This window comes from Pygoscelis adeliae, unplaced genomic scaffold, assembly GCF_000699105.1.
Source record: "Pygoscelis adeliae isolate BGI_AS28 unplaced genomic scaffold, ASM69910v1 Scaffold45, whole genome shotgun sequence".
NCBI classification, from domain to species: Eukaryota; Metazoa; Chordata; class Aves; order Sphenisciformes; family Spheniscidae; genus Pygoscelis; species Pygoscelis adeliae.
In genome coordinates this window covers 6732827-6746541 of record NW_008825114.1, presented here as the reverse complement: position 1 = coordinate 6746541, position 13715 = coordinate 6732827, and the positions used below count along the sequence as shown (strand labels likewise).

At 38.1% G+C, this 13715-nt stretch overlaps 1 protein-coding gene across 1 annotated transcript in view; it reads right to left on the bottom strand.

The window, feature by feature from the left end:
* Positions 1-13715, bottom strand: part of FOCAD (focadhesin) — a 120315-nt gene that overhangs the window by 42144 nt on the left and 64456 nt on the right. The window contains exons 16-21 of the mRNA XM_009328075.1: positions 12311-12445; positions 11866-11916; positions 11117-11200; positions 9452-9587; positions 5338-5526; positions 4963-5084 (exon numbers count right to left, since the gene is read on the bottom strand). Of these exons, the coding sequence (XP_009326350.1) occupies positions 4963-5084; positions 5338-5526; positions 9452-9587; positions 11117-11200; positions 11866-11916; positions 12311-12445 (717 nt within the window). The remainder of the gene's footprint in view (positions 1-4962; positions 5085-5337; positions 5527-9451; positions 9588-11116; positions 11201-11865; positions 11917-12310; positions 12446-13715) is intronic.

Genomic DNA, 13715 nt, shown 5'->3' with positions numbered 1-13715 from the left:
ACTGGCACCCAACTTTGCAATTGTGCCTGTAAATATTACTAATTATTAGGGCAAAATAACTGTGCTATTTCCAACACAAAGAAAGCACCTGAATATTGAGAAACATGCAAAGGCAAGACCATCCTCCTTTATTTTAAAAACACTGCACCGGTTCAGACTGTCAAAGCCACCATTTACTACATCTGTATGCCAAAAGCAGGCTGCCTCTGTGCTTTTTGCATGTAGCATGAACTGTTCCCTTCACCTCCGCCAAAGAAAGAAAAGATGGGTAGCTAGCTGAAAGCCTAATAACTTTAACTCAAAACATGCGTTTACAGAACCATCAAAACATAAGGTACATGATGTGAACATATGTGACTATTCATCCTCATTCATTTTCACAACAGAGATAAGTGGTATCTCTGGTAAGGGAGTGGTAAGGGGTAAGAGATTATTCCTATAAACTCCTAGGAAGAATTATTCCAAAAACTGAAACAGTCACAGGTAATTATTAGCTAATCTAGCCCAGGTGACTGTAACAAACCTCAGGGACTTCTTGTACAGGGTGATCCAGGCAGCTGTAGAGAAAACAAAGAAAACCCATGGTCTATGCGGCTTCTGACCACTGTGACTACAGTAATTTACATGTCCTCTCAAAGAGAAATTAACAAGCTCTGTTTAATAATCAAACAGCACAACCCCATTTTTGGGTGAAAGATGATCATCTTCTTTCAAGTCACCAGTGACCAGTAAAGAGAAATAGAGCATTTCAAATGCACCATTGTTTATGGAACATATGTTCTGCCTCCCATGAGATGCCAGTTCAAATAACAAAAAAAAACCCCTTCTGCATCTTAATCTGATCCTGCTGACAGGTATTACAGCTGCATCCAATCCCTCAGCTAGATTAGCACCTGGGAGGTAGAATAAGTCTGGCCCATTAAGGTTTAACAGTAAATTACCTTTTTACTGTTGTTGTTACTGTTAGATTTGAATGGCAGCTAAACCCAGCTATTTGTTATTTGAATGCTGTATAGACTTTTAAACATATAAGAAAAAATTATTTCCTCTGCATACAAACCTCATGTAACTCAGTTTTTGTGGTAGCAGAGTCTCAGGCATTGCACTTTTACACATAAAGAATCTCACAAAAATGAAACTGGTTGCCTCAAGACCCACGCCATGCCCCAGTTTTCAAAAAACTAAGTGTAATAATGGCAAATAAGCATATGCATTTACAGACAGATATGCAACCTGTAGGTTCACATTCTGCAGATGTGAGCATAGATCAAATCACTGAAGAGATAAAAATGTTATTATCCCAGTATGGCAATTATATTGATGACTGCTAATTCCTAACTAAGGAAGTTACAGATGCTGGGGATTGTTAGAGACAAAATAAATGGACGCTTGCTATCTCTCAATTAATTGTAATGTCTTGGTGTTTACATCCACCTCACAGTTTTCTCAGAGCTTTATGCTGACTGCAATGCTTCAAAGGCAACTTTAAGTCTTCTTTTTAATGAAACGCTTCTTACTTTACTTAAAAAGTCACTATAAGAGTTAAATAAAAACCAAAAATAAAAAAGGAATCAAAGCAGTAGTAAAGAAGTGTCATTCTGGTATTTAAACCCCCTAAAAAACCAGCTTAATGTGCTGTGTTGAACTCTGAAGCAATGACTGCAAAAACACGTTAATTCCTAGAGCCACTTGTAGGGAAGAGATGAGCCTAGGTCCTACTAACTCAATTTTCTTAGACCAATACCGCTATTTGATACCTTTATAGCTTAAGCTCCCTGTTTTTACTGTTAAACTTGGCTCTCCAGAAGAGCACTGAGGACTAAACCGATGAGCCCAGGGACATTCAGTCCGATGAGCCCAGGGACTCACTTTTCTTCCAGCCAAAGGCCCAAATACCTTTTTCCTGACAACCCTAACTCCAACTGTCTCTACGTACAAAGGAGAAAAAGGCAAGAAAAAGCTTTTTTGTCTTTTAAAGCAGTGTAAGCTGAGAACAGAAATACTGATATATTTTGATCAAAATTTTATAGTTATTGTGAATTTTCACTAAAAGGGTGCAGTTAGAATTGTCTGCAGATGTTTTGTGTTTAGGTTTATATTTCAAACATACTTGGATTTCTTTTCAGTTTTACTCCACCTTGAATTAATTGACTTTGTAAAATACTGAGATACTTAATAAAATATTTCTGTCTCCAGTCATTGGTATGTATTCACTAACTCCATCCAGTTCACCACATTCAATTAAAAAAACAAAACAAAACACCAAAACACACTTTGTCAAGCAAACCATTTTAAGGTTCTGTTTCTATGAAGGTAGCTTGTTAGCACAAGAAAAGTCAATTTTTGATGTGCTGCTGGATGTTATAATGAACTAGTACACACAAATAAATAATTTAATTTTTTTACCAGAGATGGTATTTGGTGCTTCAGTAGGGTAACAGGTGAGTGTTTACAACATAGCAGTTTAGAACTGGTCTTTATCCCACTGTAATTTGGCTTATATAACACTTTAATACATGTCTTTTATTATAATATATTTAAATATGTTTTTGTCCAGAACCTCTGGCACTGAACCCAGGTCCCACGGAATGAAGCAACCACATAGAAGGCAGAGCTTTTCTTTCTGGATGCTATGCAAACCCACACCTCATTTATAACTCGTTACTCTAAATCTGCTCCTCTGACGTAGTTTGCAATATCCTTGTGGACTTCCCCTGGTGCTCTCCACTGGAGCATCCAAGTAGTTAGAACACATTCATTAATTTACTTGCACACTCCTGTGATGATGAGGGGTATTATCTTCAGTTTCTGCTTTCATTCTTTAACAGTAAATGTGTCAAGATGGAAAATATCTATTAAATTTGCATACATGATTAGATATCTTGAGATCTGTGTTTAAGGGTGGGTTTTGTTTTTTATTTTTACTAGTTTGAGAGAAGAACTTGCCATCTGAAGTACTTCATAACCCTGTTGACACTGCCTTCATAACACAGCACCAGGGAGGGATTTCAATACCCCAGTCCAACTGGTGCAGACTGGCCTTCATCCTTGTACTACTTGGCCTAACTTCTGGACACCATGTGGTATCTCTGTGGCCACAAGACAATTATTACTTTTTGTGGCTTTTCAGTTCAGAAGGACCAAAATGATAAGACGTTGTATGACAGGTAAAAATTTTATGTGTATAAAACACGTGGAAGTGTTTGAGAGATGGTACAGAGCTGGAAGACTGCACTAGGTAGAAGCAGCCAATTCCAGCATGGTACACATTCACATCACTTGACTGGAAACTTTGGGCAAACTATGCTGCAAACAGGTTTGCCAGAGAGGGAACTAGTTTGTTTGCTCCAAAGAGACCACGGGAGTGAACCAGTACAAATGCAGTGGGAACAAGCAGGGAGCAGGACCTGAGAGCAAAGCCAGGAGGGAGCCATGTGGTTGCATCACAGGATCAGCATGTAGCCCCCATGCATTTTCCACTGCAGACACCTGTGTTCTGTGTCAAGCTTTCAGTTTGTAAACAGAAAACTCTCCAAACCCTGTGCACACAACCTTCCCACTCAAAACCTGTGCTATATTTATTTCATAACAGAAGGTGTTTCATGTCAGTGATTTTATTAGCATCACAAAGGAATTTTGGAGTAGGTAGGCTCCAGGTCTGTTGGATGTCAGTCACAAACCAAAATCAGGACCCAGACATGCTCCCACCTGCAACCCATATCTCATTCATTCTACCTCTTCCAACTTCTGCAACAAGTACAGTATGAGTGTTAGATAGAACATTTCCTTTTATTACACAGTTCTGGTTCCCTGTCAACGCAGGATCCATCCTGTGCTCTGAAGAAAAGGCTCCTCTGTACAAAACAGCATATAATCAAATTATCTTTAATAGCACTGAATTGCCTGTACATGTGACAGAGAAAGGAGGAGTAATGAGACCATTTAAGCTTTTCTATCCTGGAAAATTAGAACAGGAACTGGTATTGCTGTGGGGTGGGAAAGAAAAAAAATATCTTTATAATATCCAGACATTCATACATTGCTTTCATTTCTGGACATACTGCCTAAGACTCAATCTAAATTTTATAGAAGTTTTTTTTTAATCGTCATCTATGCTCTCTTGCTCATATCAGACTGATATAATTCATACATTCTTATTCATGGCCTGTGAGCAGAAACTTCACCCTCAGATGCATGTCATTAACCTCTGCAGCAATACAAAATGATTGTATTAACAGAATTATTTTATGAACATTTAAAGACATTAATACACTTCCACTTGTGTTAGTAACTGCTCTCATTGGCATAAAATTGGGAAAGAAACACTTACTTCCCTAGATCCAGTTTAACTACTTTGTTTTACTGCTCTCCAAAATTTTTAAAGATCAACTTTCCTATCAACCATAAAAGTGGCGTAGTTCTAAACTCTCTGAAAGATTTTTTTACAAGCACTTCATTCTCTGTAATGATTAAGTGGGGGGTTATTTCATGCCTTTTTTCCAAAACCACACCAAAGGTAACTGCATGGTTTCAGTGGCGTAAGCCTAACAGATCAGGGAGCTGAAACATTCAAGAGACAGAATAAAAAAGTAAGTCTTAGCAAGGTGTAGATGTCATTTCCCAACAGAGTCCCATCATTGTTCAGACCTGCTATTCACCTACAACTAGTTACACACGGCAGATGTAGGGCAGGTATAGTAGTCTGCAAGGCAGATGAAGGCAAAGGTCAGCTTCTGTTTGTTCTACTGATTTTCACAAGAGATATTTGAGGATCGAACACTTAAAAAGTATTTACATGTTCAGTTCAAGTTATTGTCCCTCACAGCAACTTTAGTTAATTATGATACTAATACATGTCATTGCTAGCTGATACTAATTCTTAATTAGCATAAAGAAATGAGGTAGTAAGGCAGGGAAGGAAGCATACTACTTCTGAAAACGGAAGAAAAGCCAGCAACTTACCTCATGAATGAGGGCTACCAACATTTGCTGGAAATTGCGTCCCCTGCTGGCCAGAAACCGATTAATAGGCTTACCATCCTTGCCCATATGGACTGGAAGGTCGTAACATAACAACATGCCAGCTTAAAGAGGGAGGGAAGGGGAAAAGAAAGGTCAATACCAATACTCATGCTAATAGTTCAGAAGTCTTGCATAAGTCAGTGGAGAACCCAAAGCAAAGTTAACTTAATAAAGCCAACAATTTAACAGTATATGTAAGCATATGCAAGTGGCATAAGACATGACTGTTTCTTAAAGTGATTCACACTCAGATTCATAGAAATCTTTGGGTCAAAGCATGTATACTTGTCTAACTTCAAGAAAGCAACAGCTTACCTGCAAGGCCTGGTGTCATGCCTGGTTGTTTGTTCCTCTCATACATTTTCAGCAAGAAGTTTGGAACACCTGCCACGGTCTTCCCCTGGTCTGAGCGTGTGGTCCCTCCTCTCAAGGCAGAATGATACACACCACGGGGCATGTTGGTCATTTCCTGTTTCACAAGAGATGCTGCAAACTCTTCAAATGCTGGATGAAGTGCAAGAAAATGAGGAGAGAGGAAAGGGAATGTCAGAGCCTGATGACTGAGAGACCAAACAAACCCTGAGAAACCCAAAATGACACCTGAGCTTCAGGGGAGATATGCTTAGATAAACTAGTAATGACCATTCAGATGAAAGCTCAAGGTCAAAGAACTGAGAACTCTTAGCAAGTTTCTCTGACACCATACTTGCTGCCACTGCAACTTCAAGAGGCTCTGAGTAAGTCATGTCAGATACTAAGGCTGGGAAGAAAAATAGCCTTAACTATTCCATGAGCTGTTGACTACATTCTTTTGACTGCTACACCAATAACACTGGCACACGCTGACAGAAGGACAATAAGAAATAAAACCGATGTTTACCAACATAGTGAAAAATATTGTCTCTAAAACCAGGTTGTTTTTAAAGAGATTTAAAAGAAGCACAATGTAAAGAGGGTAGACGGAGAGACAGCATGTATATGCAAACAGGGGATACAGAGAGAATTACCTTGATTTCTGTAACCATAGCAGTACAAATTGTTTATTGTTCCATGCTCTCAAGCTATGCATTTTAGAGTCTAACCAGTTATTATTCATTTGTGAAGTCAATCTGAAGCAGCCTTTACAGGCACACATTAGAAAAAAGGGTCGTGTTCCTGTAAGTACCATGTATGTACATATATATGACTGCACAGTGTTTGTTACCACATCACAACTGAGAGCCAACGTTGTACCAGCACCTTGCAAACCCAGTATGTTGAAAAGTCTGTTAGTGCTTCCGTTATACAACTGAGTGTTAAGGGAATTTATAACAATTTTTTCACACTAGGCTTGAAACTTTGGCATTCAAGTTCCCAAATCCCATGCAGCCCTGCTTTGACTAGGAACTAGAGGACAAAGGAGACAAAAGGGCACTCACTCATCCTTTCCGGGTTCAAGAAATACCTATGGCATCTTGGAATAAAATAGTTTTATACTGGAACTTTCCTCACATTTCCTATTTTCAGCAAGTTCCTGTGATTTTCAGCAATGCTATTTCCCAATTCAACTTCACAGTGGAGTAGCGGTCTAAATCTGATGGGTTTTTGGAGCATGGCCGGAAGGGCAGCTACATGTGGGGATTTTTTTTCTCCACCTGTAATGCCAATATTCTTCAAACAAAAACCTCAGAATGAAGTTAGCAATTTTCAATACAGTGCTTCAGACAGAAACTATAAATCTTTGTCCCCAATCCTCAACACTATATACTCTTTCAACAAAACTAAATTTATTGACATGAAAATACTATCCACCTACCTGCCCCAGACTTTGATAAGAGCTTTTTTGTTTAGGGTGGCTACAGCAATAGAGAAGAAATTATCTGAAAGAGGACAGCTCTTTCTCTGCTGGTAACCATCCACATTGACAGAGACACTCTAGCACAAGTAGTATCACTGCTGTCACATTACTGCACTTGCTAGTTATGCCTAAGGACTTAATACTTACAAGCCATTCAAAAGCAATTCTTCAGGCAAGAGATACAACTCAAGGATCTAGGCTGCCAGACAAAACTCAAACTAGAAAATCTGGATAAATTTAATGAAACAACTAGATGTGCAGCAAATGTTAAAATATCATATTTTAATGCTTGGAATCAGTCTGAAGGAAAAAAAGAGGTAACTAACATCACAGGAACAAAATTCTTAGCACCTTTCCTACAGAGATATACCTAATAATAATAATACTAATGCTGTTGGTCTGAAGTTTATAATTTGTTATACGGGATTATTTTTAATTCTCTGACTACCAAGTTTCAGACAAGTTTCAGACTTCCAGAATGAGAACTATTAAAAAAAAATAAGGCTGTCATGCCACTTCTGATACCCTCTGGACTCTAACTGTTTGACACAATATGGAAACTGAAATGGCAAATCAGTTCTAAAGGAGGTTAAGAGAAAATACTACGTAAAAATTCACTTTCCAATGCTTCACATAAGCAGACAGCTATGGTAAATTGGAATTGCAGCATGTTCCAGCCAACTGCCATAGAAAGCCTACTTTTACTTTGTTTCCTAGTCTTCCTCAGCTCTGTTGCAGAAATAGGCCCTATAGATTTGTTTGCAAGCTTAGACATTTTCCTCCCACAGAGCTGGAGAAGGCACTTGGAAAAAAAACCCACAATTCAATAGTAATGTCACCACCAAGCCCACCTTCTGGTTGGCACCTTTTAACTGCAGCTGCCATAGCATTAAGTATTCAACTCTTCAGGAAGAAGCATGCGGAGGCTGAAAAAACCTAAAGATTTTCCTCCTCCTGCAAGGATTAAAGAAGAGGGAGGAAAGAAAAAGAAGCAGCAATTCAGAGTTTAAGGAATCAGCGAGGAAAAGCAAGAAGAAGGGGGCTCTCACAAGCAGCAAGCTAAACTTCCTTTAGAAGTTTCAGTGGATTTGGTGTGCACTGACAAGGACTTTGGACGAAACTCTGAGAAACAGAGACTGCCTTCTTAAAAAGCATCTCGGTCCTTCTCCTTCTAAGCAGCAAGGAAGTAGTGAATTAAGCTCAATAATGTGTAACAGCAGGATTCCAGCACATGAGATGGCACAGATTCAGCTCTGATAGAACAGGCTTTGTTGCTCTTGGCCTATCTTGGACATTGTCTCATTAAGCCAGTTTCATACCCTTTCAGTGGAGCAACTAACTCACAACAACCACCCCTGCCAGTCACTAAAGCTTTTGCTCAACTGTTCTGTATTCTGCGTTAACTAACAGTATGAGAAGACAATGACTCCTCTGAGGGAGAATCTATTCAGTGAATGTTTGGGTTGGAAAAAGCTATTTGCATATATGTTTTTAAACCAGTCTGAAAAAAAAGATGCAGCTACCACAGTCTGTTCTCTAAAGTCCATTTTGGTTTCCCATCTTCCTGGTAAGTTGCCTATCTCAGCATTCGTTACACAGCTTGAATTTTCTGCCCAGATGCATCACTCTCTTCCGTTGAAGCAGGTTATGTCAGTCTTCCCCACAAAGCTTCTAGAACTTACTAGTTAGCGCATATAGACTCTCTAGGTGAGGTTGCGCATACTCCAGACTCCAATGAATGGAGTATTTAACAATACTTTCTAGGAGCCCCCACTGGGGGAAAATACTACAAAATACTACTACTATCTCGTGACAACGTTTACAGGTTGCAATCACACATCAAGATCCCAGGCATTCTACAAACAGTGAAATAACAATGCCTGTGTCCAAGCACGAATGTCACAATCTTGTAACTGGAAGTGAAAGATAGCATTAATGAGAGTAATCAAGTGAACATTAAAAATCCCAAATACTAAAGGTGATTCAACTGCATAGGTGTCAAAACAAGTGCATCAACCAGAGACCACCTGTTGAAGCATACTTCAGTATCAATATGCATCACTAAAATTAAGCATGAAGCATAGCACTAATATATTTACTGATTAAGCAGATTTTGTATACAGCATTGTTTTAATACTATTAATACTCTGTTTATAAAACACTATGGTTTTGGGTGTGGGTTTTTCTTCAGACTGTGCTGGGCTAAAATACAGAGCTGCCTTTAAAAATGTCTGCTCAGTCCTCCCTATTGAAGTGGTACTGTGATGAAACAATGGGCACTTGAAGTAAATAATAAGCAACCAGCTTTTCCTGTAGGACAGATAAGGATTTTTAAGTTATGTTATAAGCATTCTTTCCACCATCAGGACCTCTGACCCGCTGTCTTCCTAAAAATGGGTTGGGGGTTTTGTTTTCCTCCAAACTTTTACTTTACGTTTTTTCCTGTAATTTGGTAAGATATTTTCCCGGGGGGTGGGGGGGTGGAGAAGGCTGCACTTTAACATGACACTCCATTATAAGAAAGCCACATGTCTGTACAGTCACTGTGATTATAAATCTGCAAAGTAACCTCAAATACTGAATAAATTATACCTCCTAAAACAGAAGCTGGTGTTAGAGACAACAGCTTGATATATGAAGAACCAGGAACAAAAAGATCCATCTCCTTCTCCTCTTCTTCATCTTCATTCATGTCTGCCTCCTCCAGTGAGTCAACTTCTGGTCGTGCCTGAAAGATTAAAAAAAAGGAAATGTCAGCACAAGAATTCTGAATCCTCATTACCTCTCATGATTCCAAGTGTCAACCAAGTGTCAAAAATACCAACTAAATATGAAAAGTTACCCATTTCATTAATTTCATTCCATTTCATTAATTCAAAGCTGAAAGAATAAAAGCTTTTCTTCTACCTGAAAGGCAAAACTGGTTGATAAAAATCACATGAGTATGTAAATCCATATCTGTAGTAGTAAAATTAATCTTGACACTTATAGACTGAACTAATATTACTAAAACTTCATTTTCACTCTGATTCTTCTTCAATTAAAATAAAACAATGTTTTATATTGGCACTTTAATATAAAGAGCAGCTGCTAGATGTTATTTTTCCATACTAGTTTTCAAAATTTGAAAAACTGCAACATATTTACAATGCTTTCAATGAAAACTTATTTACTCATTTTCTAACGAGTGTAAAGTAACAGCACCAATAATACAGCACTACGTACTACCGTGAAAGATTTAATATTGCAGCAGTGTTTAGAGATTTCCCTCATTCTATCTTGTGCTCTTCTATGCAAAACACATTTTTCATTTGTAAGGTTTATGCTGAACTCTTCTCATCTATTTATATAAAGCAAGTATGCTTCTTTTAATTTTAAAGTTGCTTATTCAGACCTTTTTGTAATAGCCAGTTACAACATGCAAATGGAGCCAATCTTGTAATAATGCAGTAAATAAAAGCTTACAGAAGTATTTACTACACCATAAAGTACCAACAGACTGCTGATTATTGCCTAGTCTCTTGTGTTTTTTGTTGTTTTTTTGTTTGGGTTTGTTTTTTTTTTAACAATAACCTTGTAAATGTCATAGATAACCTTATATGTTAATCTCCTTGCACTCTTCCATTTTGTAAGGTTATTGAGTCAACTGATCAGACTGAAGTTTAAGAGTTTAACAGCCCTCTATATCCTTAAAAAGCTTTCCAGTAAGTACCTCGATTCCTTTCTAGCTGCTTTTATCAACAAAAACCCCAAGTGTTATGCTGTTAAGTGTTCAGAACAGAAACACAGGAAAAGTTTTCAGCTTGATTCCAAAAACAGCACCTACTTTTCAAACTGACTTGCCCATTTCAGGAAGGAAAGCACTGAGCATGAGTGTGACTGCAATGGATGAAGCAGTAATCACAAGAGCTGCTTAGTGTCAAGACTCAACTGCAAGCACTAACAGAAGAGCATAAAATGCAAATCCGGTGCCCAAAAAATAACCTTCTGATTCAACTAATGAAAGAAAAACTACCTTCTGACTGCTTAGACCTCACTCAGCCTCCATTTGTGCCTTTCCCCTCTCATAAGTCTTAGTTATGGTAATCATACATAATATCATCCCATTTCACCAGCAGGAGCTCATATTCCTTCTATGACGCTCTGATGGTTATCTGGTAGAGATGGCACAAGGCCTTGTTTCCCTTCCAAGAGGATACAACCCATGTCAGATGGAAGTGTCAGATGTCCTTACTATTAAACATACAACATTGCTACCTGTTCAGGAAGATGAAGAATTGTATGTTCTTCAGAGCCAAATGACGACAGTGACTTATAGGCCGAAATGGCTACAACAGCATCCTAGAAAATAAACAGGAAGAAAAAGAAAAATCACAAGCACAGCATATGGTATTGCTACATACTGGAAACTCCACATACAAAGAGCCTATCCACTAACCACTGAATGCTGAAAAAGACTTTAAAATAACAATGTTTTCCTGAGGCGCACTCTCAATTGCTTACTTTACATATAGAATGCAAACTAGCAAGACCAATTATCTAGGCTTGATAGCAAATATTCTGATTGTTGCACTCCATTACCACTGTGAGGATAGTTTATGTAGAAATATCCAAGAAGTATTTAAAGTAAAATACTTTGGTTCCACCAGCCCCATGGTGATGATGGTCCAACATTCCCACTGCCTTAAAATACCCCACCAAAGAACTGAGGTAGTTGTCACAGCTGCAGCTTTGCCAAGAATGCTTCACCAAGTCAAGGCTGAAGTCTGCCAGAGAAGTCAAACTAGTTTGTGTTACAATTCTCCTTGGGAGTGTTAGGACCATCAGTTACCACCTCTCACATGCATTACATTGCTTCAAAAACAGTGTTAAACTGCCAGTGACAAAAAGAAAACCCTATTAGTAAATGCGATTGCTGACACTAATAACCTTGTCTTGACAGAAGGATATAAAACAATATCCAGTTGCTGACACCACGAATTAACATTTTCAGTTGTATCACCTACCTTGTTTTGTGTGTTGTTCCAAAGGAAGCTGATAACTTGAGCTTTGAATTTCTATAAAAGCAAACAAAACAGGCATTCAGATTTTCTTTAACCAAATAAGCAGTTGAAATAGAGGCAGTTACCTGAAACAAACTGCTGCCACATCAACATGCGCTGAGCTAGGAAAGTGGAAGGGGCTCAGGTTTGAACTGTAGATGCATTCACATGTCTTCACATTCTGAGAGAGGGAAACCTCTGATCAACCTTGTACTGGAATTTCTCACCTATCTCCCAAGATTCACTCATGCAAGCTAAAATCGTGAAACTGTATCGAAATGGGCATTATGATTAACTGAATTAGGCAGTGGGTGCAATTTAGAGATATTAAAAACAAGCATGCACATTTAAAACTTATATACAAAGATACACTAAAAGAAAAGACTCACCTTAGTCCATGAGTACATACCTCATATTCATTTGTATTCACTGTTAATGAGGGAACCAGGGCAAACAATTCATTCAGCGCTTTTAAAATGAGGGGTCTTGTATCACAACTCAGCTTTGGTGACAGAGCATTCCATGTAGAACGGATGCAAACAACCTGGAGGGAAAGTGGGAGGCACCATTACTAACAGCAACCCTAACTTGACTTAAACAACATTTCTTTCCAGCACTTGTCTTCTTTCTTCCTACTTGGGAACAGGAGTTTATGTAGGGTTCATAAAAAGAAAAAAAAAAGGCAAGCATGTTAAAAATTCACTTGTATTAACAGTCTCACAGTATGTTAACTGACATCATGCAATAATACTGCACAACACTTCACCAGATAAAGCAGCTACCACTAGAAACAGTACACTGTTAGCAATACGCATAAAGCTGTAGCTGTATCTTCATATAACACTACTGCTCTACTTCACTCGTTCGAATTAGCTTAAAAGCAAGCTGTCTCTGGGAGTTCAACAGGATGAAAGCAGAGGAAGCTACGAAGGAAGCTATGTTCCCTTGGGAGGCCTTCAAAACAAAATGCCCTTAGTCTTCAAACACAACCAAATCCAACCAAATGTGAGGAACAAAAGAATATAAAACTGCAGGAATCTAGAAATTGTTGGGAAAATGTCAAACTAAAATAAACACTAATACCACAGCTTCATTAGCCCTATACTAAGCAGGTCAGTTCTTACAATTTACAGTGAGAGAAATCACTTCAACGAACCAGAAAAAAAAAAACTGTCAGGAAACCACAGATGATAGCAACATCATGCTTCCAATTGTTAACTTACAAAAACTGTGAAACTGGTTTGAAAATCATAGAATTTATTTTTATTCTGTTAATAATGAATTTGAAATCTTATAATTTGTTTTCCAAGTCCTTAGAACATAGTAATTTCAGCTAATTTCAGCCTTTTAAATCTGCCTTTGCAGTTATACTAGAAACCAGAACGTTACTGTGCATTAAATAGAAGCTGAAATCACTTTAGATAGGCTTCTGCAATCCCAGGTCCTCAAGAGAGAAGAAAAAAAAGAAAGAAAAGAAAAAACCAACCACAACAAAATACTGGCAATGGCAGGTGAAAGCAGGAGTTTCTGCAGGCTTTCATGCTACTAAGAATCCAGTATAAACCAGAAAAATCATGCTTTTTCTGTTTTTTTTTTTTTTTTCAACTCAGGAGGCCAGTATTTGGTTATAGGACAAACATACCCTGAAAAGCAAAGTAACTTGTCATTACAGATCATAAAATTAAACACTTGGAGCACCTTGCAGGGTATGGATCTAAGGTTGGTATTTTTTCATGGATTAGAAATCACTGGAAAAAAACAACAAAAAATTGAAATCCTCCAACAAAAAGGTAACACTCTGCATAGAAAGAAGT